At 37.2% G+C, this 24,433-nt stretch overlaps 1 protein-coding gene across 1 annotated transcript in view; it reads left to right on the top strand.

Moving 5' to 3' along the window:
- Positions 1-17,316: 17,316 nt before the first annotated feature.
- Positions 17,317-24,433, top strand: part of slc7a8a (solute carrier family 7 member 8a) — a 28,440-nt gene continuing 21,323 nt past the window's right edge. Inside the window, exon 1 of the mRNA XM_041779481.1 lies at positions 17,317-18,051. Coding sequence (XP_041635415.1) covers positions 17,916-18,051 — 136 coding nt within the window. The 5' untranslated portion in view covers positions 17,317-17,915. The remainder of the gene's footprint in view (positions 18,052-24,433) is intronic.

Here is a 24,433-nt window from a genome sequence, read left to right as displayed (position 1 = left end):
TTCACTTTTGGTATCCTAACTCTTCTGATAACCGGAGGTTTGATCTGATTTGATTTTGAAAGTTTTAGCATGAATTTCCTTTCTGACAGAGGTGGCGTCTCACAGTAGTGGTCTGCAAGAGGAAGTTTCTTGGATTTGCAGTTTGCAGTCGGACTGTCTAGAAAACTAAAAAGGCTCAAAAGACTTGAATGTGACTGAAACTTATCTAAAGTGATCTTACAGAAAGGCTAAGACTAAATTGAAAATAGCTGCCAGAATTAACACTACTAAAATATTAAAACATTTGGAGCAAAAAAAAAAAACTTAGATTAAATGCTTTTGTTAGCTTGAGCCACTTAAAACCAAAATGCTAACAATGGCTGATTGCTGGCCGTAGATTTTAGCTAACGACAGCTTCTTAAGGCATCTTTCCAAGCATTGTGATGTTGGCTTAAATGGCTGGATTCCAACTGTTGTCCTACTATGTCTTATGCTGTTGTAACATGTCCTTTGGACTCTGAAGGCTAACACTGCCAAAACTTTTCAAGAGTCCCATGTATCACAATTAAATGCTAATGAATTTTAGCAACTAACTGTCTAAATGCTAACACTATCTGCCTGACAGGTTTTGGCTAGCAGTAACTTGTTTACAGTCCAAGCAAAGGGTCATACAAGCGTTAAGCAGCTGAATGCCAACATAGATGTTGACTGATTGTGTCTAAAAGGGTATCAATTTTGTTGTAACTTGAAATATTCTGCAGACTCATTGTGCATTTGCGCACAAACGCTTCTCAAAATATGTCTACATAGACAAAATTATTTCGGTTACACATAAAAGCTAACACTGTCAAAGCTTTCTTTCCTTACTTCCCTTTTTTGTTACTTTCTTTACCTGACAATGAGGATTTGGTAGAAAAAAAAAACAGGAAATCTAGAAATGAGATGAGGAAGAATTGAAAACAATTAAACAGAAGACTCGCAAGGGGTGAAGTGAAGGAGTAGAACAGCACAGAGCTAGGAGAAGAATAAGCAAATGAATGAAGAATAAACCAGATAAAGTGGAGAGATGTTATGAGATAAGCAGAGATGGGTGGGGTAAGTAAGCTGAGGAGGCTGTTTCTTAAAGCAGTGTAAACTGGATCTAGCCAGATTCATAGAAAACAGTCTCTTCCATGCACCGCTGACAGTAAAGAAGGAGCTTGAAACATGAGAAAGTTGAAGACAAAAACAGACAGTGGAGAAAATAAGATTCGCTACGTGCGTCTTCGTGTGAAAGACACCCTGATCTGTGTTTTTATCTGTACAAGTCGTCCCCACTTCTCTGCACAGTGAAAGAGGAAGCTGTGTTTTCAGGGTCGAGTAGCTGAAAGCACACACACCATGTGCTATGACACACTCAGCTGCTGGCTCAGCTGATCAGGATTACTGCAAACATCTAGTCTTGTTTTTTTAAGGGGTGTCTGCTGGTGGCTTCAGAGGATTGCAATCTGTGTCAGTTTGGAAGTTTGTTTTTGTGTTCAGCTCTTTTATTAGCTCAGAACTTCAGTTATAATAAACATAGTTATTCAATATATGCCCTTACCTCTTCACAAAGTAGTGTCCCTCGTCCCTGTGTGACAATGCATCATGATTTTAATGATTTTAAGGGTCAGCAGAAATACTGCAGATTTGGGTAAACAAAGAGGCGGATAAGAGATTAAGCGTGTCAGCTGCAGGGCGGTTCAAAGGCATGACATTCTAATAAGAAGAGGCAAGTTAAGACTGGCTTGTTGGCTTTTGGACACATAAAGACATTGCCAATCACATTTGATTATGTTCGTTCATCTTTGCATTTACGCAATGTTTTATTTATAGTAGCAGACAGGCCTGGAAAGGATACAGGAATGCCAAAGTGGATGATTTCCCAAGCAAGTTAACAAATGAATAACAACAATACCATTCATCAGCAAAAGAAACAACATCCTGCTTAAGTGTTTACCTGCAGGTACCTGATAAAAAGTGGACACAATACACTGTTAGGGTTCCTTTCTTTTACTTCTGTTTTTGGTCTCCTCTAACTCATGGGGAGCGAAAGTTACTTAAACTTTTTCAAACATGCTAAACTTCTGTTTAACCTTTCCAGAGAATTTCCTGAGTTGCTTGTTCTCTCTTGTCCCTCACAGCAAGGAGTTTTCCTGCAGTGTCGCTGTCAGGCGATGGAGGAGTGAGAAAGGAGAAAATATGAGGGAGCTAGCAGGAAAAATTCAAGATAAAGTTAAGGTGAGAAATTCAGCTTTTTTGCATTCATACATGAAGTTCACACAGGCAGTTTCAGGATATTGACAGGATTTTTGCTCAAGTGTGAAAAGGGCTTTGGTAAGATCCAGAAAATGATTGAGAAAAAAAGTCCTTGGAAAATTCCCCAGATTTTCAGGAAAAGACCCTGGAAAATCCTGGAAAATATCCTAAGAAAACTCAAGATGAGAATTCAGGCATTTTTTTAAACAATGCACTGAAAATTTTTGTTACTAGTCTGTGAAATTCCCCAAATATTTCAGTGATAAATCTGAAATGCTTGAGGATAAATTCCTGAAAATTCTCAGTAAATATTCCTGATCTAAATTTCTTTAAAATTCCATTTCAAAGTATCTGGGGGAATTCCTTAGAAATTCTGTAAAATCTCCAGAATTTTTTTATTTAAACCTTAAATGTTTGGGGGTAAATTCCAGAAAAATAATCAAGAAAAAATCTAAGAACATTTCCAGAAAGTACTTTAATTTTTGTACAAATTCCCAAAGTCAAATAAAAAAGACTGAATGTTTTTGAGTGAATTACTGAAAATTCAGTCAGCATTTCTGCTTAATTTGGGCAAATGTCCATAAAATATCTGGATTTCTTTTCTTTTTGGGGAAAAACTAACCAGAAGTTTCATCAAAATATCTGAAAAAAAAACACATATTTTCCAGTGATCGTCTTGAAATGTTTGGGGTAATTTTTTGTAAATTCTCAGTAAATATTCCTAATCATTTTTAATTATTTCCAGGAATACCTTGAAAGAATTTGGGAGGAATTTCCAAACTGTCCTGCCAAATCTCCCAAAAATTGAAATAAAAACCTGAATGTTTGAGGGTAAAATCCTTATAGTAAATAATGCAAATGAAATCTGAGAACATTTTCAGGAAATATCATCATTGTTGGGAAAGTTCTCTTGAAATTCTTCCTAAATTTCGTAAAAATTCCCTGAATTTTCAAACACAAAACACTGAATGTTTGGGTTAATTAAAGAAAATTTTCAGTCAATGTTTCTGATTAAAATTTGAAAAAAAATAAAAATAAAAATCAGAGAATACTTGGAATGTTCTGTTTTCCTTTTTTTTGAAAAATTTCCAGAAGTTTCCTCAAAATGGTTGTTAGAAAATAGATTTTCCAATGAAACATCTTGTTATTTTGTGGGGTAAATTCCTGTAAATTCATGGTAAATAATCCAGATTAAATTTAAGAACATTTCCAGAAAACACCTTCATTTTTTGGTAAAATTCCCTTGAAATTTCCTCTAGATTTCTGTAAAAATTCCCAGAATTGTCAAATGAAAAATACTGATTTTTGTGGAGTAAATTACAAATTGAGAATTTTTTTCTTTCGTTGGTTGGCTGTTAAAAAAGCACAATTTTCCCAATTAAACCTCTTGGAATGTTTAACCATAAATTCCTGAAAATTTGAGATTAAAATTTAAATTAGTTGAGGAATTTTGAAATGGAAAAAAATAGAATGGACCAGAGAATTTCCTCTTGACTTGACCTTATATATCTTTGGTCCTTGGTAGGTACTGTAGAGTGGGTTTGTTAGGTACCATCTATGGATTTTAAAAGCGATAGTGACAGTGAGCTGACTCAGAGGGCTGTTTAAAGACATGGTATTTAGACCCCTGGGACATTTTGCCTTTATTAAGAACGTCTTCAAGATGCCTCTGGGCCACATTCAGAGGTACAGTAGCCAGAATGGGATCAGTGGAGCCAGCGGGAGACTGCATGTCTGTCTGACTGTGTACGGGACACTCCACCTTGCTTTCTTGCACTCTTGCAATGCCATGAAGCAGTGTAAATTAACAGACAGGGATGTTAGATACCATGCCTGAACAGAATCAAAATGAATGTCTTAAGGCATAATGAAGCCGAGTTTAGTAAGGTGCTGTCAAGTAAATTCACCATGATAACACCTGGTGATTCAAAACCGTGAATTTTTGGTGTATCAAACCAAAACAATAACCTGAAGGAACCTAGAAATTCAAAAACAGCATACATATAGATTTCTTTCACTTTGATAATCATTCACAGGAATTATAGCTTTTAGAAACGGTGTAGCCCTCTTAATGTTAAAGACCTTGACATTAATTGTTATTTCCTGTGTTTACAGGTGTTGGATCCTTGCTTCAGGCGAATGAGTGAGTTTGTTTGGGTCAATCTCAGCATGTGTTTTCGAACACATTGTCCCAAGAACTCATATGTTTCTGGGGACACAGTAAACACAAGGCTCCAATTACCATCTCCACTCCCCACGCTCACACGCCCCCTGCACCACTCCCCCCTCTCCTCCTCTCCTATCACTCCTGTACACCTCCCATTTCTCCCCTCTTTACCCCTCTGTCTTCTCTCTGACTTTTGCTGCAATTTCACACATTCCCTTCTTCCCTGTAAACGTCTTTACTTTGCAGACTTTTTGACCTTTAATAACACCCTCCGTCTCTTATTTTATACCTCCCCCTCCCTCCATCTGTTGTGCAACCCCTCTTGTGTAACTGTAAATAAGTGTCTATAGATATACTGGATATGAATAAACTTTATGTCACATTACAGGCCCACATGTCTAAGAAAAGTCATGTGCTCAGGATCAGAAGTCGTGGAGATTTCGTGGAAAAAATGGGTGTTGACTTTGTGACAGGGGTCACTAAATGCCCCTTTTTTGGCACAAATATGCCAAGCAAAAATCTGCGTAGCTCTGAGGTACTTTCTATTTGAAAAGTTGCCTTATTTAAGTATCAAATTGCATGTTTTTCCCTATTTGTCTCCCTTAGCACAGCTGGAAACATGCTTGAATTTCCTGGTCTGTGCCACAACAAAGAGTAGGTTGCATGTTTTTCATTACATTTGTTACACTATATATACCAAGATAGACAGCAACTTTTTTTGCGTCATGACATAACAGATACGCCCCCTCCTCCACCTCCTTCTCCTCCTCCCTATGCGATTATCCCAAGCAAAGCTGGTTTTAACTTGTGCCCCTGGTTGATCGGCTTGTGCCAATGTGCAGGGTTCAGAGCTGAGACGTCTTTATTCTCCTGGCAACACTGGAGCAAAATCAAATTACAGACAGGATCGTTTTTCATTGTGTTTTGTGTGTGTGCAAATCTGCAGCCTGGTTTGTGGGAGCTTTAATAGGTCTATGAAGGTGGAGACACAAATCTGCTGTAACCAGAGGAAATTGTGATCAGTCAACAACAAGCAGAGATTCAGATAAATTAAATTAAAAAGCTGACACAAGAGGAGCTTAAAAAGATAAGAAATGACATGCTAAATGAGCCTCCATTAACAGCTTATCTTATCCCATCAAAACCATCACAGTAGCTCTGACCCTTTCATCAATGGACGCTGTTATGGCTGAGAAACAGCTCCTTGATGAAATACACAAGTCATTAACAGCTGTTTGCACTTTGGTATCATCTGATCACCCTTAACAAATGCTTGATGAATTGTTTCTCATATTCAGTGTCTCAGTGTTAGCCTTAAATCAGCAGGTCTCTGTTAAGCAGGAAAGAATTAACAAAGTGTGAAAGTACTGTATTGAATGGAAAAAGTTAGCACAATAAAGTAAGGAAATTTGTGTTTGGTAGATTATTTCTTTGTTGTAATAATTCTTCTTGGCAATTTATCTTTATCTGTTTAGTTCCCTTTTAAATGGTGCCACACTTGTAATGATCATGCATCTGTGGGATGAGCAGCAGAGCTGAGTATGTGGGTAGTGGCCATTAAAAATTTGCCAAATCTCTGCCAATGCCAAACAGCTTATTCTGTCATTGACCCTTGTTTGGTGTTTGGTGGATCCAGTGGTTGAATTCTGATGAAACAACAGCAAGGCACCTCCTCCTCATGCTGGTCACCACCCTGGACACACACTGCAGTGGGATGGCATCCCATTCTTCAAACAGCATTTTGCAAGTCAGCCAGCAAGGTTGTGTTGGTCACTCTGGCACGAGCAGCTCACCCAAGCTGATCCTACAAGTGTTCAAGGGGTTAAGGTCAGGACTGCTGGCAGGCCATTTCATCCTCTCCACTCCCAAATTCTGGAGGTAGTCTCTGGTAAACGCCGCTTTGTGGGGGCCAGCGCTGTTACCTTGGATGATAGAGTCAGACATCTTAATATCTCTCTGCATTGAGATTGCCTCCAATGATGACAATCCTTCCCTCAGTGAGGGAAATGCCACCCATACCATAACACTAGCTCCACCGATAGATGTTACTCTATCAGTGCAGCAATCAGCATAGCGTTCTCTGTGTCTTCTCTACACTTTGACCCTATGATCCAACTGCTGTAGGCCGAATCTGGACTCATTGCAACACCTGGGGATACCAGAAGCTCAAAACAAGAGTCAGTAGCAACAGTAGAATAAGCTGTTTTGCATTGGCAGAGAAGATTTGGCAAAACCCACATGCTCAGCTCAGCTGCTCATCTCTCAAATGCATGTTCCTTACAAATGTGGCACCATTTATAAGGGAAATAAACAGGCTATCCAATGGTATAAGAATTATTGCCAAGAAGCATTGTTACAACAAAGAAATTATCTACCAAATATAAATTCCCTCTCTTTCTGTGACAAAATATAAGTGGGTATACTCCATATACCCGTGTGTACCCTGCACAACACCACTGTGGGAAACATAGCTGCATGTCCAACATAGCTTAAGCAAAAACAAACAAAGCTACATTAGCAGCATTAAAATATGCTATGTTTGCAAAAACTACACCAATTTTACAAGGAGTTACGCGAATGGCTCACTTTAGCTTCGCTAGCGCCATTGAAGCTACATTGGCTTATGTAGTAACATTAGCTAAGTAACTTACAAAGCTATGTTAGCTTTAGCTAAAACTAATGAAGCTAAATCAACCCGCTGTTTGCATAACTTCTCCAAAAACGTGTCTATTACATAACTTAATCCCAACTTTACACATCAGACCATGTTTCTGTTTTATTTATGAAATGTTTCTTATTCTGGAATGTTTGCAATGTGGTTATTTTATGAATGTATCTGTCACTTTATTTATGAATAAAGTTAAATTAAAAGGAAAAATTCTAAAATGTACTAGCAAATTGTCACTTGTTTTATGACAGATGTAACATAACACCATAGTGGTCTCCAAGAGGGGGCGTCTCAGATATGTGGTCTGCAGCCAGATGCCTCTTAAATTCACACGCATAAGATGAACATGTGACCCAATGACCTTGACCTATGTCTTCAACAACTGAACCAGTTCAACCTTGCAAAATTTGATGAAAATTCCTTCAAGTGTTGTTGAGATACCAGCAAGGGGTGAACAATAGGCCACATTACTTGTGTCAGAGTTCTTTTTTTACTCATACCCCTAACACTGGAATGGTTAGAAAACACCATCAGTTACATCATAGTGGGTATTTTCTATCCTCTATACTGAGGGGATAAAGGGGACAGTAGTGCAGCCATATGCTGAAAAACACGCCTCCTGTTTTTACAGTGTATGGGGAAGTCAGCTCAGTGCATTAGTGAGATGAAGTGTCGCAGCTCTGGCCCACTTCCAGGCTCTGTCTGTATTCACTGCTTATATCAGCATAATTCTTTTCCCTGAAAGAACCCGAAGGTGTGTCACTATCAGTTTTTACTGGCTGTAATCTATCCTCTTTCATCTCTCCTCTAATTGGCTTCTGCTGCATTACAGCAAAGTGAGATCCCGAGAGCTCAGAGCTATTAAATAAAGGTTTTCATGGCTTAATGTCAGATTGCATCACATGCTGCAGAAATGATTTAAAACTGAACTTTCCCTTGATTTAGAAAAAGTGAGAATGGAAGTTTTTACTTTCTGAATAGTCTGAAGAAAAAAGGAAATGCCTATGAAATCAATGTAGAGCAGAAAATCAGATAGGAGCTCAAGATATGGTGGGATAAGACATTTCTGCAGATTGTTTTAACTTTTGTGTATGGTATTTGCTAATGGTCAATTCAGCTGCACTTAAATTGCATTTGAATTGTTGCACTGAAACAAGTAAATTTAGATTTTCAGATGAATTATGGTCTAATTGTTGTCTGTTTCTTGTTATGTCACCTGAGGTTTAAAAAGGCTGATGTGCTGAGTTTTTGGACTCATTTTCCATGACTTCTCCAGAGATTATTCTGCAGCTACCAGTTAGCGTACCTTAGCATATAGAGACAAATGGAAACAGCTTGGCTAAGTCAGAAAGCGATGGTGTTATCAGCTGGACTATAAAGGCTGAGAGGGGTCTGGTTGCAGAATGCACATCTCTGACGGTCACTCTCACAGACCGTTCATTTGAGACACTGTATGTCTCATAAAAGAAGTGCTGTTATTTGCTGTTACAACGTATTTTCAGTTTCAGATTTTTTTTAAATTCAGCTTTATTCATTAACAAAGTCTGGCAGTTGCATTCATGAAATAACTGAATTGCAAACATTACAGGCTAAGCAACATTTCATAAATAAAATAGGGAAAAGGTCAGAGGTCAAATCTGGGATTTTATTACGTATGGACCCGTTTTAGAAGTAGTTACATGAACGGTGGCATTTGCTTGACTACTGCACTGTCTGATGTAGTGACATTAATTACTTGGCTAGTGTAGCTATTTAAGCTTTAGTTAAAGCTAATGTAGCTAGGGTAGCTTTAGCAATGTGAATGTTAGAATATGTAGCTAAAGCTTACCTACCTAGCTATATAGATAATGTATCTACATAGCTTACATAGCTGCTTTATGGGCTTAGCTTTAGCCTTACTAGCTATGTAGCTACATTGTCAATGTAGCTCTGTTATCTATAGCTAACTTAGCCTTAGCAATGTGAACGTAGCTAAAGTTAACTTATCTACATCATAGATATGTAGTTGACGTTGCTACTTTGTGAGCTTGCTTTGGCTACGTTAGCTACTTAGCAACAATAGCTATGTAGTTCCATTATCTACTTAACTTATGTAGCTAACAGAGGTATGCAAGCTACACTTGCTGCGTTAGAATGTTTTCATTGAGGACGAGATGGTTTTCCTGTAATAAGAGGGATACTCGGCTTTATTAAATATATGGCAAATAATATATATGTGTGTGTGTATATATGTTTATATTTTATATGCATTAGTGTACATCTTCTATAACTTTTGGACAGAAGCTGGCAGTCAGAAATTAGAGCTGTTTCAGTCTGTTGAACTAACTCTGTAAAAACGATGAAATAATCACAGTTTGCTTGATTACTAAAATGATTTTTAAATAACGCTTAACAAACAGACAATAAAAAAAGCATTTTTGTAATAAAAATATTATTGATATAATTAGTCATCCTTATCAGCTCAAGTTTGGCCTTCGGCAGATACATTGAAGTGTCTAATTAGTCGGGCTTTTCCTCCTGATAAAACATCTATTCTGGTTTTATAACCTCTGTGGTGATTGAGTCTCTGCTTCTGGTGTTGCAGTCTGGCCTTTCATCTCCCTGTTGTCTGTCCACGGCTCCACAGCCATTACCTGTGTGTTTGCGTGTTATTGTTCCAATTTTCCAGCCACTGAGCAGCAAACAACCTGAAACAGCAGGGTTACTCATTAACAGCCTTATCTGGAGAATCTCCATGCCTTTCACCATCAGATCTGTCACCTACCACAGGGGGTGTGAATGTGCGTATAAGGACATATGTTATGCATGTGTGTACGTATGTTTAGGATGATTACGTCAGCCAACATGTGATGGAAAGGGGGAATTTATGTGTGAGAGGTGGCGACTAGATTAGCTAATAGAAATGTATCCAATCATGAAAGCAGTGTTCTTGGAACACCAAATTTAGTTGATTTTAAGCTTTTAACCACAGTAGAAAGATAACACATAGTAAACAAAAGAGTTGATTTCATGAATACAGGTGTTCCTGTCCTTTGTGCTCGTCCTCCTCACACAGTTATGCAGAAGTGTGCAGTGCTATCTGAAAAAGCCCAGGGTCAACTTTCCACGGTGATAAAATACCAGTAACAGCTGACTCAGGACATGCCTCTGAAGTTCAAACAACACCACCACTCCTTCACAGTCATCTCACAGAATCACTCCTCACTCTTACCTTTCATTGTATTCCTTATTTTTTCCCATAGGGCTTTAATTTTGACTAACGAAGCCTTTCTAAATGTGGCTTCATTGGAATACTTTGTTGGGGTGAAATAAAAAAGTGAAGACTTTATTTAACTCTAGTATTTTGTATCTTATAATACATATCTTAAAACTACATCACTGCTACCTAGCACAGAGCAGGATGTGAATCTGACCAGAGAATGACTCCTGATTCTACCATCATTAAATAGCTGAAATATCTGCTTGCTAGTTTTGTTTAACACACTGTCATAGCTTTGCCTTTGTTTAGTTATGTGAGTGTAGATACAATAGAATATGATAGATATAAAGTCATATGATTTGAAACGACAAGATGTAATACAATACAATATAATATAATATAATACGGTACCATTAGATAAGAAGTCATATAATTTGGCTTGACATAATTCTATACAATAGCCTACCACAATGTACAATACAATATAATACGAAACACCATGAGACGATACCAAAAGATATCAAGTCATATGTTTTGATCTGATAAGATATGATACAATATGTAATATAATATAAAACGATACAATACGATATAAGCAATACGAAACAAAATATTATAAAATACAATATGTAAGGGTATAAGATACCATATGATACAATATGATATAGCCTACATATACAACACAATAAAATATAATATAACACAACACATTATGAGACAGTACCAAAGGATATAAGTAATTTGATCTGATATGATATATCATGTTACATGGTACAAATTTTACTTTGCATTATTATGAAATAGATAACATCACAGTATAAAACAATATGATAAGATATGATACTACATGTAACAATACGAAAACGATTCAAAACAAAAAAATACCCTACTATACAATACGATACGATATGACACGAAACAAAACGTTAGGATATGATACAAGAAGACATGACACAAAAAAACTATTAAACTATTCAATACTATACGATACAATTTGATATTATACAAAGCAATACGATATAATCTGATATGAAACGAAACAAAATATAAGATACTATATGATACAATACGATATGAAACAAAACACTTTGATATAATTTGATAGGAAACCAAAAAAAACCCAATACTATGCAATACAATACGATAGGATACGATATGAAACTAAATGAAACGATATGATGACATGAACCAAAACTATACGATACAATACAATACGGTATGAAACGAAACGATATAATTTGATACCAAAGCAAACAAAAAATGATACAATGTGATACAATTTTAATGTCCCTGTGGGGGGATTTGTTTGGTAATAGATAGCAGCACATATTTTACTACAAGAATATCTGAAATTTCAATTTGAAAAGGATGGAAATGAACTTTATTCAGCTCATAACCCAATACAGTAAGATAAATTTGATACAATATGTTGCAATATCCTGCAACTATGTACAGTGCAATACAATATAATATAATCCAATCCAGCACAATATGAGACAATACCAAAAGATATAAATCATGTTTTGATCTGATATTATATATCATATAACACAATACGATATTTTATGTTACAGTATGATATGATATGTTACGATATGATACACTAGAATATGGTATGATTCAATACAATGCGTGCTATGATACAATTTAAAGACCCTACGGGGGGATTTGTTTGGTAATAGAGAGCAGCACACATTTAACTACAAGAATAACTAAAATTTCATTTTAAAAAAAGATGAAAATTACCTTGATCACTTTATATGTGCAAAAAGCAGAGAGAAAAGGAAGTTAAGATTTCTTGTCGCAAAAACTCATTGGGTAGACATTGTCAATTGGACAGGATTTGATGGCAACATATAAAGTCAATTGTTGTCACATCTTTGTCAGTGTTGCAGGAATTGCTGTGTAAAATCCACTTTTTATTAAGGTATTTCATGCCAGTTCAAAGAGGTGGAACTAAAAACAACAGATTAGTGACTTTAGTTTAGCTAAACAGAAAAACAACACCTAAAATGTTAATCTGATGATGATTTAAAAATCCTAGATTGTAAAACACTTTGTTGCTTTATTTCAATGTTTAGTTGAGGGGAATGGTAAAAAAAAAAAAAAAAAAAAAAAAAAAAAAAAAAAAGTATAAGAAAAAAAAAGTAAGAAAAAAGTCTACACGCACATCCAAACCTAGGTGGGCAGGTGCTGAGCCGAAAAAGAGGCTGACAAGAGAACAGAAAGACGTCTCGCACACTGCAGGGCTCCAAAAATCTATTTATTGCACCAACAAAAATTTTAAAAAGTGTCCCTACACCAAACAACATTCAAACATTTCTTTTTTTTTTTTTTGTATGCCTTTTTCTGTCGGTTCTTTGTCTCCGGGGTTTTAGCTCATTACTCTGAGTCTTATCTTCTTGCTCAAATGGTCCAGTAAGCTGATCAAACATGCACTCACAGCATCAGCAGCACAGGACACACACATCTAAACACATCATTAATCGATGGAAAGCCTTGTATCCTGTCCCCTGTTTTAATCTGTTAAGTGCTTTCAGGTCTCATGACAAATTAAAATAGAAAATACTCACTTACCCCTGAAGATTGCTAATGGGAGCTAATATCTTACATTTTCCAAAAAGCCCCAAAAAGGCAGCAGATATACTAGCAGTAGTGATAGGGTGTTTAAATAAGGACCTGATTTTAGCACTTTGATTTCTGTTTTAAAAGAAAAGTGGGAAAAAAAGGTAGTCATACTACATAGGTGTAAAAAAAATCTGGGAAAACTTGCCATTCGATTGAGGCGTGTGCTAGAAGTGTAGCTAGTATTCTTGATTCTTTAGCTGGATGTTAGCAGTGTAGCAGAAGGATGTGCTAGAAATAAAGCTACTATTCTTAGTTCTCCAGTTCAGTGGTTTTCAAAATTTTGTACACAAGGCAAGATAAAGCCAAAATCTTGAGGCAGACCATATTACATCCATTCAAAACAGCTTCTCAGAAATGTGTTTAGCTTAGCTTAGCTTAGCTAATATTCATGCTTCCATAACTGAAAATTGCATGTGCTAGAAATGTAGCTTATGTCTCCATACTTCAGCTGAAAGTTAGCAATTTAGCAGAGACATGTTTTAGAAACGTGGCTAATATTTTGGCTCTTGAGCTGACAGTTAGCTTTTAAGATGGATCTTGGAGGAGAAATCAAAAAAAGAGGGAAACATGATTGTCATTTAATGTATTTTTGGCCGAAACAATCAAAATCTTGCTACTTTTGCTGATAAATATATTGATTCTTCTATAGCACTGGCCGCCATTGTTTTTGTATTCGAGAGAGTAGAGATGTCTTAAACTATTTTCATGTGAATAGATGAAAGTTTGTGAGTAATGGAGACTGGAACTGATGGCATTAGCATTGACTAAATGCATTATTTTGTGGCCTAACCTTGTCTTTCCATGTAAAAGAACAACAGGAATGTGCTTAATATCTAAAGCTTTTCTTTGGTAATTATTTAATCAAAGCTCTTCATCTTGTCATTTATAGAAATAACAAAGTGGGAAGAAATGTAATCATGCAAACAATGGCAAAAGGAAGCTGTTCAAAGGTGTGTTTGATCATCCTGTTGGTTTATTGATCAGGTCAAAAAAGATAACTCCCATTCTTCTTGGTGTTTGAATGTGAATCAAAAAGCAACTGTTTTTAACAGAGATATTCTGTGATAATTTGGGGATCCTTTTGCAGATAGATTAATAAATATAAAGCATTTTATTCTTGGTTAAATCATGAAGCAATATTTTTAGTGTAAGGGAAGACCTAAACTCTCAGATAAAACTTTAAGAAGAAGAAGCTTGTACATTTAAAGTAAATAATTCACCTATTGATGTTTTTATAGATCTTAGATTTGGTTAAAGCTTTGTGAGGACATTTTATCTAGTTATGAAACAAACTGCTAATAATATTGATGTCTCTTTATGACCTAAAAAAACTAACAGGCCATCAGGAACAATATTGATTATATGTATATAGATATACACAACATATCTAAAAACACTGGTGGGGGGTAGGTGTTACTCGAATTGATTTTTTGCATGATGCAAAAAAAGCTTTTCACCAATTTATATGGTAAATATTTCTGCTAAATGAGACATTTTTGCGTCAAAACAGATGCCTAAGTGTCTGTAGAATAAAAACAAAGCTTGGAACAGGGATTTAGCGCAGATTTTGTCAATTTCTTTTTCGAATAGATGCATTAATATGCATGCCAATACTGCTGCTATTTGTTTTATTGTAAGGTTATCTTCACCTTTATTTTTTTCCCCACAAACTTTAATGGTAAAAAATATATTTTTAATGGAAAAAAAAACATTTTGTGGATCGGGATTCCTTTTTCCCCTGCAACCCCATTCCAAAAAAGGTTGGGACACTGTGTAAAATGTACACAAAAAAAAGCAGAATGTTAGGATTGATATGAAATATGAAATATGAAATTGAAAATTGCACAAAGCCAACATTTGAAATGCATATTTTATTTATTTTTTATTATTTTTGGAAAATTGTAAACCCATTTCAAATATGGTATGTTATGTAGGAGAGCAATTTTACAACACTTTTTTAAAGCGGTTGAGTTGAAGGCTTTTTAGCAGTCATTCAATAGTAGTAAGTTTTACAGGAACCATAACAAGGAACAAAACCAGGCTGTACTTGCTGACTATTTTTTGTTCCCCATAGATGTTCTACACGGGCAAAATGTCAACAAACTGGCCCACTGACCTGTTTCCTAATAGTCAAGCATGTGTGCCATGAGTGACCGGAGTCACCACAGTATGAACCCCTTCCTGCTTCATTGACTGGGTGCCTTTAGAATCATTTCTACAGCACAGAACCCAGACCTTACAGAGAGAGAGAGAGAGAGGTCTACATGGAGTCAAAGACAAGAATCTGGGTCAGGGGTAACAAGTTGAAAGTGACACAAGCATGCGAGTGGTATTTTCAAGTCAGTCGAGGTGATTCAGGTGATCTTGTTGTTGTGTCCACTCTGCAAAGCAAAGCACTAAACTGGAATGCTCGGTTTTGAAGAGATTACGTTATGTAAGCGCTGGTTTTTGTTCTGAGCTGGGTAACATGATGCGAGTGTTTTTAAGGAAGCATGGGATCTTTCAGGTGAATCTGAAGCTAATACAGAAAAATATTTAGGACAGGAGTGAATAAGAAGTTAAAGGCTCTTTGTTCCTGCTTACAAGAGTGTGCAAAGAGTTCTTTATCACACCACTGAATATCCTGAAAGTAATAATAAACTGACAATACAGTCCATGCATGCATAATATGACAGGTCCTTTATTATTATTATTATTATTATTATTTAGGACGTGCATACGTGTCTGTTTAGCTCTCTTTGAACAGGAAGGGAAAGTGTAATTTCTATACAAAATCAGTTCATAATCCTTTTTGGTTTTGTTTTGATGCTCTTGTGGCCATAGGACAGTGGATGAATCAAGAACTGAGGAAATTACAACTCCATTTGAAACACCGTTTTAGACGGCGTTTCAAACGAAAACGTACTGAACAGCGGCAAGGATAAACATTATGCAGAATATTAATGCTGGTACCCTATTATCTGTCAGAACTGGTGGTTCCCAACCTGTTTTCCTATGAGCCCCCTTACTTGTATTGTAGAGGAGCTGAGGACCCCCAGGACCCACACAAACAAAAGATGATACACTGATAACAAAAATTAACATCAAATTTAATAGTTTTCATCGTTCAAATCTATATAAAATAACCCCATGCAAAGGTTTTCTTATCAAGAGACCTTTGCATGAACTAGTCATACACCTTTTATCATGACTTTAGTTAGTATGAGTGAATCTAATTTTGGCAACTTCAAAGCAGACAGAGCCTCATGCTTCCCATGAAATCTCTGGCACATCTCCAAGGGGGTCCCACCCACCTCAAGGCCCTCTGCACATGGGGCACACAAACCTTACCACAAGGCTACCAGCTCCCTGCATTTTATTCCTACTTAGTAGATAGCGTCCTTAAAAGGACTCTGCTTTCATAACTTGTGTACACTGCTTAAACTGATCCGAAATGTCTGGACTACAGAGGATTGTAACACAGTGCTGTGTCATAATAAGTCTTCAAATTTGTACTGTGAATTATGCAGCCCCTGAAAAGGGACACAGCTATCTAGAGGTGATGTTAGAGAAAGAAACAAAGATAGTTATTGTTTATGTATAAACACAAATAGAAAAAAGTCCAGCTGGTTTTTTTTTAAACAAATCCTCGCTCAGATTGTTAATGCCATATACTAGGCACAATGCAGGTATTTCTATATTAAGCTTAAAATATTTTTGCAACAAAGGAACAATATATCCTCTTTCTCTATAAATCCAAATTAAAAAGAGAATCATACTTTGACACTGGAGCTGTTTAAGGAAGTAAGACAGGTAAAAATCATTAGCAGCTGGGTTTCAGTTTCAAAGCATGAGCAAAAGGCACAAAAACACCAGCATACACACCAGGAAGACCTCTGGGGAGCACATATTGAGTGTGGGCAATGTTTCCAGGCAAAGACAGCAGATAAAGGGTCTTTAATATGGATTTTTTTTTTTTTTTTTTGCCTGTACCTAGGTTGGATGTTGCTAACTGGTACAACTATTGGGCGTGCAGTTTTTGTATCACATGTAATGGGAAATTATGCACACAGGATGGAAACCCATCAGCGGTCTTGCATCATATTGAGTGAGGTCTGGTTTACAGGGCTAAATTTAGACTCCAGCTAGTGCTGCATCTTGAATAATAAGTGTGAATGAGTGAGAGCATCTGTGCTTGCACATGAGCCCAAGGGAGCAAAAAATGCGGGGTAAAATAGGAGGCAGAAAAGATGGAAAGAGAAACAAAAATGAAGGCATGATTGTGGAAAAACTAGACTGGAGGTGTGTGTGGTGGAGTAAGGTCTATGAAGGAGGAAAACAAGCTCTGCATGGGAGGAGGAGGGGCAGAAAGAAAGGGGTGTGGCTACTGTACTCATAAGAGGGACAGTGTGTATTTATTCAAACAGAACCTGTCTCATACAGGCCGAAGACAGACCAGATGTTTACGAGACATACCTGAACGACTTTAACTGAGAGACTTTTTTGTTTCAGCTTTCAGAGAGGATGTTTTTGTCTCTCCTGCTCACACCTGGAACAAGGAAGCAGTGAGAGCCTTTGTTTTGGTTGTTTCTGACGCTACAGGCGACGGAAAGGTCCAAGTTGTTTATATTGTTATATTTTAAAGGAACATGCGCTTTTTGCTCCACTACAGGACTTGATGTGCGCGTAGTTTGTGACGTGTAATAACACCTGTGACACCGGCAGTTGAAGAGACCTTACTTTCGCACCGTTTACGCACAGATTCTGGCACACTTTGCTGCTGTAAATTTTCATTCCTCACTTTTCTGCCAACCCATGGTCACAGAGCACTGACAGCGCAACTACAGTCAACTTCCCTCACCTGCTAAGGACTCCACGTTTCAGCGAACGTGGTGGGTTTTGTTTTACGCACAAAGGAGAGGTCAAGTTGAGGCAAGCGCACCAGCATCAGGTGCTGTGGGAAAAGAAGAAGATAAGAACAACACAGAAATAATAAAAAAAGACAGAAAGTCATCAAGATGACGGACGGTGCCAGACAACGTACAAGCACGTCGGGCTCTGCGAAGGATGCTGCCGGCGGAGAGAAGGAGTCAGGAGGAGGTGTTGCGCTCAAGAAGGAGATCGGGCTCGTGAGTGCCTGTGGTATTATTGTTGGTAAGTTCTACTTCTGTTTGGTCATTTTTTAAACCACAGACTCACACACCGTGCCACCAATTTTATGAACTTCCTCACCATAAACGTGTGTTAACATTGGCATTTAAATTTTTACGGTGCGTGAATGCATCTTAAGAAGTAATAAAGTAAAGGAGGAGAATTATGGAGGACTTGAGAGTCTCTGGGCCATTTTTTTTTTTGTTAACACAAGTAAACCTAAAATTTTAACACCTATTTTTAACAATATTACCACCAATTTAAATATATTATTTTATAGTTAGAGCAGAAAAACAAAGGTGTACTATCTCAAATTGTACATGCACGCATGTGATGACAGCCTTAAAAGGCACTCACAGCCTCGAGCCTCAGTCTTTCATCAGTTTAGCTTTCATCGTGTCTTTGTAGCCCGGCCAGTTCTGATGATAATGATGATGATGATTTCGTCACCTTCACTCGTGTCTGACACTCAGAGGATTATAGTCCATTCAGAGCAGCTTGTAAAGTCACTTGGTCGCATTGAGGTGGCACGTGGACCCATAAATCTACTCTGATTGCATCATACCAATATACATATGGGAAAGCTAGACTCAATCAACCCTCACTGTTTCATTATTTTATGGGTGAATTAAGTTTATTTTTGTTTATACATAGATTAAAACAATACATAGACAAAGAAAGGCAACTCAAGATAGACATTATTGATTCATTATTTAAAGCTTCTTAATATATTAAAGCAGAATGAAACCTGTTAATCCTTAATGCTGTTTTTTTAAAGCTCCTGTGAGGATTTTCTCACTGGTAACAAAACAGACTGAAATTAACACTATTGCCTCTATATAAGGCAAGCAAGACCATCACCAACAAGATTTTTCTTTACTTCTCTTCATGTTATAAGAGCCTCAAACAGCTGCCAGGGGATAGCTGTCTAAAGAAAAGAATATGTAATTAGCACACTTCAGAAAAAGATATTTTGAATTTTTTTATGATCACAATACTTGCACATGTACAGATCAGGTCACCTTTTTCACTTTAACCACAGGGGGCACCAAAACATAAGCAAACTTAAGGTCCTCATAGGAGCTTTAAGCACCAAAACAAATATAGTGCTTTTTACTCTGCTGACCAAAAATTTGCACTGTTTATTGTAGGGATGCACTATTTTTGCGGTTAATTGATAATGCGGTTAAATTTGTTCATCAAATTAGCCAGTGCGGGATTTACGAGTCGGTTAAACTAATTACCTGTTATTTTTTTATACACATGGGCTTGAAATTCTGGTCTATCATGTTCTTTGAACTGTAATGAACCTCCCGCCACTAGAGCGGGAGGTTCATTACAGTTTCAGTTAAAGGCCACTGCCTTAACGTCACACACTTCACAAATGTGAGAAGCTCAGCGGTGGCCTAGCGGTTAGCATATAGTAGGAACAGCGCGGTATGACAGATTTTTAAAGTAGTAAATGGAAATAAAGTGTTGGCTGTCGAGGGTTGAACTCACTTGTAACTCATTTAAGAGCAGACTTGAAATCTTCTAGTCTAACTAGCTGTCAAAATCAAAATATAGCCTACTCAACTGAATGTGCATGAGACAAAAATAAATGAACAAATAATCCAATTGGAAAAGCTTAAACAATTCAATATCCCCTTTCTTCCTTTAAAGGTTATCAAACTCCAAAAATCGGTGAATGATGGTGGGCATTTACCTTTCTGCCTGCAATCTAGTTGATTATTCAGATTAATGATTAAAATGAGTTAGTTTTAACTTAAAAAGACTGACATTGCCTTTATGACCTTATAAATGCAATAATGTGACACCAACACAGTGGCAGAGCTTCACAGAGCGTCAGTTTATCATTCATCAAACAAACAACATCAGGCAACAGAGCGATCAATTGATCGATAAAAGCACGGGAATGAAATGTGGCACAGGTTGTACCAGGTGGGTCTGGTGAACGTGTGGTCTTCATACTGACCTTGACAGGGTGAGGAGAGGAGAGAGAGGGGAGGGGGTTGTTTCCATGGAAACAGGAGGGGGAAAAAAGAGTGAGTGAGAGTGTGGGAACTCCCAAGACAGAAAGAGAGAAAGCAAGGAGAGATAAGGAGCAGCCTTGGCACAAAGCAGTGTAACTTACTCCCTCTTTCTGTGCTTTTTTTTACCATAAAGAAGCTTGAACAGCTAATCATCCTCTGATATGATTGCAAATATTGACAAGTCATTTAAGATCTATTAAATGCCTAATTTTAAACACAAAGTAGATGTAACATTTCCCCTGTAGCCCCCACCTGTGGACGTTTATGCATTGCTGTATATATACTTTAATTACTTTGTTGATCTCTGGCTATGATTGAAAAACGTGTTAGTCTATTGCTCATGCCGTCTAAAAGGAAAGTTTTATGGCTGTCCAGAGTACACATCTCCTCCTTTAAGTCATCACACTGTTCTTAGCCTGGAGCCTCTTTTTTTCAACCTTGACGTGTCATGTGCAAGGAGACGTTGGCTCAGGTGACTTGTCTGATCCTTTTGTTGGGAGCATGCCCCAGTGGGTTTCCATGAAAAAGGCAGGGAATGTGTGTGTCTGAGGGAGGGTATCAAACAGTTTAATAGCCCATTGTACGGTACAGTTAAACATATGCAGGAAAAAGTGGAAGGAATTGGGACTAGAGGTACTTTTGTCCATTTAGAGGAAGGCCACACCCTGACGATAATGCTTCAGTTGTGCTTCTTGCTAAGCCATGTCTGAGCTGCACTTTTATTTAATCTCTAATTAAGTTGGTTAACTTGATTTGAAAAGAATTGTTGCAAAACCTTTGCAATTCATCTCTTGGGAGTGCCACCAAGATGCTACTGCCCAAAATTTGATATCTGGTGTTAAGCTCATCAATAGATGTACCCATTACTATATCAAATCATCAGCCCCATCTGAAAATTAATGTCTAGCTTTACAAAAAAGTAGCCTACAGAAATAATAAATGTCTGCTAACTTTTGGAAATGCCCACGAAACTGCCTAAAATGCAAATCTCAGGTGTTAGTGAGTATGCTAGTCAGTGCTAAGGTGTATCATCTTCAAGAAAACTGCTGCCTTAACAAGCAATAGTCAGTATGATCTCTGTTCAATCTTATTTTTGAGCAGATTAGAATAAAATATTTGAATTTAAGTAACTTAGTGAGCAACTATGTGGTGCTAGCTGGACATTTAATGTTGGGCAAAGCTAGCTAATGTCAGTATTTGGTGTTTTTGAATCATACAATTTGAGCATTTATTTTTCCCAAGTGACAATATCCCAAACCAGCAAAAAAAGGCCATTTCCACTGAAGTGGAAAGCCTTAAGAGTATATTTGCTGACATAACTGCAGCATTCAAAGATTAAAAAAAAAACTATATCTGCTATGCTAACTTACACAAACAGCTAATTCTGCCTAAAATGTGATATCTTGTGCTAGCAACTACGCTAGGCGATATAGATGAGCCTTTTAAGAAAGTTAGCTTGTTTGTGCTATTAATCTTAGACTTAACATCAATTATTATTAGAATGTCTTTAAGCCTAAATATAATTTTAGAGCAGCGTAGAAGAAAGGGTTTTGAGTAACACCTGATGTTAGCAAATGACGACAAAGCATTGTTAGCATTCAGTGTGCAATACTGGGCAAAGCTAGCTAAAAGTCATCAACTGGTGTTTTATACTCATACAGTTTAAAGCTTTATTTTTCCCAAGTTATCTTGACCAGACATGAACAGACCATTGTTTACCCCCAAAAATAAATTTGCCTTTTTTGACAGAAATAGATGTTAATTTAGATTATCTGCTATGCTAACTCATAGAAATGTTCTATGAGAAATGTGATACATTGTGTAAGCTTGTGTTAACTAAGCTAGTCGATTCAGAGTCGCCCATTTAAAAAGTTAGCTTGTTTCTTCTACTTAATTGTAGACTTCACTGACGTAATAAGTATGTCTCCCAGCCTAAATCTTGTTTTTGATGCACATTGGAAAAGCCATTTGGGGTTAAGTAAACATGAAATTAGCAAGCAAGAATGTGTTGTTAGCAGTGTGAGTTTTTTTTAACCCAACACTCAAGTCAAGGTTTCAGAAAATGTATTAAAAAGCTCACTGTGATTTAGCCATAGCTTCTTGTCTAAAACCTCAGAGGCTATATCATTAGGTAGCAGACAATAATGAAACTTTTTTATTTCCCACTCTCTCATTCTTAAATTGCTTTGATGTAGTAATATCTCACACTCATGAATTTACAAAAGCACACAGGGGCCTACAGGGTCTTTGAGGGTCTGGCTGAGGGCCAAGCAGCACATTGCCTTGGCTTGTCAGCTGTTTGAACAGAGATTTACCACTACAGGAAATGCAAGAACTAATCTAGCAGGCTTTTGTAAAGGCTGATTAGAGTTATATCATAATGCTGCACAAACAAACACACAGGGTTTGTTAATATTCAGTTTGCTGCTGTTAGTGTAATTCATTAAGGCCTTGACAAGTAATACAGCATGTCATTTGTATTGTTCAAACTGTCTGTTAGATGTTGGTTATACAGCAAGAACTAGGAATGTTCCCTTATTTTACAATATTGGTTGATAATTCTAATAGTCAAATTTCTTTGTAAAAGTTAACTGGTGGCTTGTTTTTTACTTGGCTAATGAACAGAAAAAAGAGTACAACATGAACTTCATTCATGACCTTTTTCTTTGTTTGCTAACATTTAATAAAACCATTCAGTTTTCCTAGAAAGCATTGGTATTGTGAAATAGGCCACAAAATTACAATTAAATGCAAATGCTTGGCTGAGATCCTAAAAACAGCTCAAATGAGCTATTAAGAAGACCTTAGAATGAAATTCAGTGAATCTTTTCTTGAAGCGTTGGCCTTTTGCTGTCAGATGAACATGAAACAAATTCATAAGGGAGCAGTAGTGTGCTCTGAGAGCATGTCTGGAGCCAAGCCTCTTCCTCTGTGACATAACAATCAAACAACAAGGGAGCAAATCCAAATATCCTGCGACAAAAACGTCAAAGACCTCCTGAGATTTGTAACAAAAACTCGATTCAATCCAGAAATCTGTCAAAGAGAAGTGGACAGATCTGACCTCAGAGATGCTGAAGTTTAGCCATCTTACAGTTGATTCAGACATGCAGCTGTGCTCAGATCAAGGTCACCAAAGAGAAATAATGATTAGGCTGCAAAATAAGTCATGTTTCCCTCCTGGCCAGTTAGGAGACAAAAGGATGTAAAAACTGCCACAAGAACAGGAAACCTGAGGAGATTCCACATTAGTCAGCACGTCTCCTACACTGCCCAGCAATGCACATGACACAAGCACAACATGCAAGCATGCACATTTACTATTGGCTCTGTAACGTAGATTTAAACCATCCAGCAGCAACAAGTCTCTTTAAGAAGCAGAGATTTTGCATTGTAGAAGTGCTGAGTCAGAGCATGGCTACTCCCCCCACCGTAAAGTCAAAGATCACACACCGCAGACCACTGCAGCCATAAAAACGTCACCTTAATCAGGAGTATAAGCATTTACTGTCAACTTTTTATGTCTTTAGCTTAAACTGGAGTTACATAACCTTCCCTCGCACATTGCACGTGGTGCATATGGAATCAGTTGAAGTTGAACAAATTTGCATGTCCTCACGCTGGTTTGGCTCATGTTTGGGATTTTTCTTTAGACTTTAGTGTTTTAAGGACAAACAGATGGTGTATTTTATTGCAGCATGCATTTTGTTCTTGATGTTGCTATAAAGGCAGAACAGGACGACATGCTTAAGTCTGCAACAGTTCGCCATTTTGATCACTGTCATCATCAGAGCTTTTACCAGACAGAAATAAAAATGGTTACCTCTTTATGACCTGCAAAAGCAAATAAGACCACCAGTTGCAAAACTGATTATTCCTATTAAGTTATTTTTTATGTCTGACTCCTGTGGCGGAAACAGGTGTCGGTTGAATTGAAGCTATTGAGCCAGCTTTTGTTTTACTTTTTTCATGGCAAATATTCCACGGAAGTGATATGTTTTAGCATTGAAAGTACATAGGATTAGTAGATACAACTTACACATGTAGAGGACAAAATCAGCAGATAAATAAGCAAACCAGACCATCATTGAAAGGATTTATTTTTTATAGATACATTGTTTGATATGCCTGCCAGCCTTGCAATGGGGGAAACAATACTGCTATTCCATTGAAAAAGAACCTGCTACTTTTTGGCACTAAGCATACCTATTTGACCCTAAATGATGGAGCGAGACTGCTAGCTTACACCTCTGTCTACCAAGTGAGGGTATGGTTGTCTGTGGAAATATTTGCAAGATCAATGTGAAAATACACCACTACAAAGAAAATATTTGAAAAATATTCAACTTCCA

This window comes from Cheilinus undulatus, linkage group 22 (assembly GCF_018320785.1).
Source record: "Cheilinus undulatus linkage group 22, ASM1832078v1, whole genome shotgun sequence".
NCBI lineage: Eukaryota > Metazoa > Chordata > Actinopteri > Labriformes > Labridae > Cheilinus > Cheilinus undulatus.
This window is presented reverse-complemented; position numbering and strand designations above follow the sequence as displayed.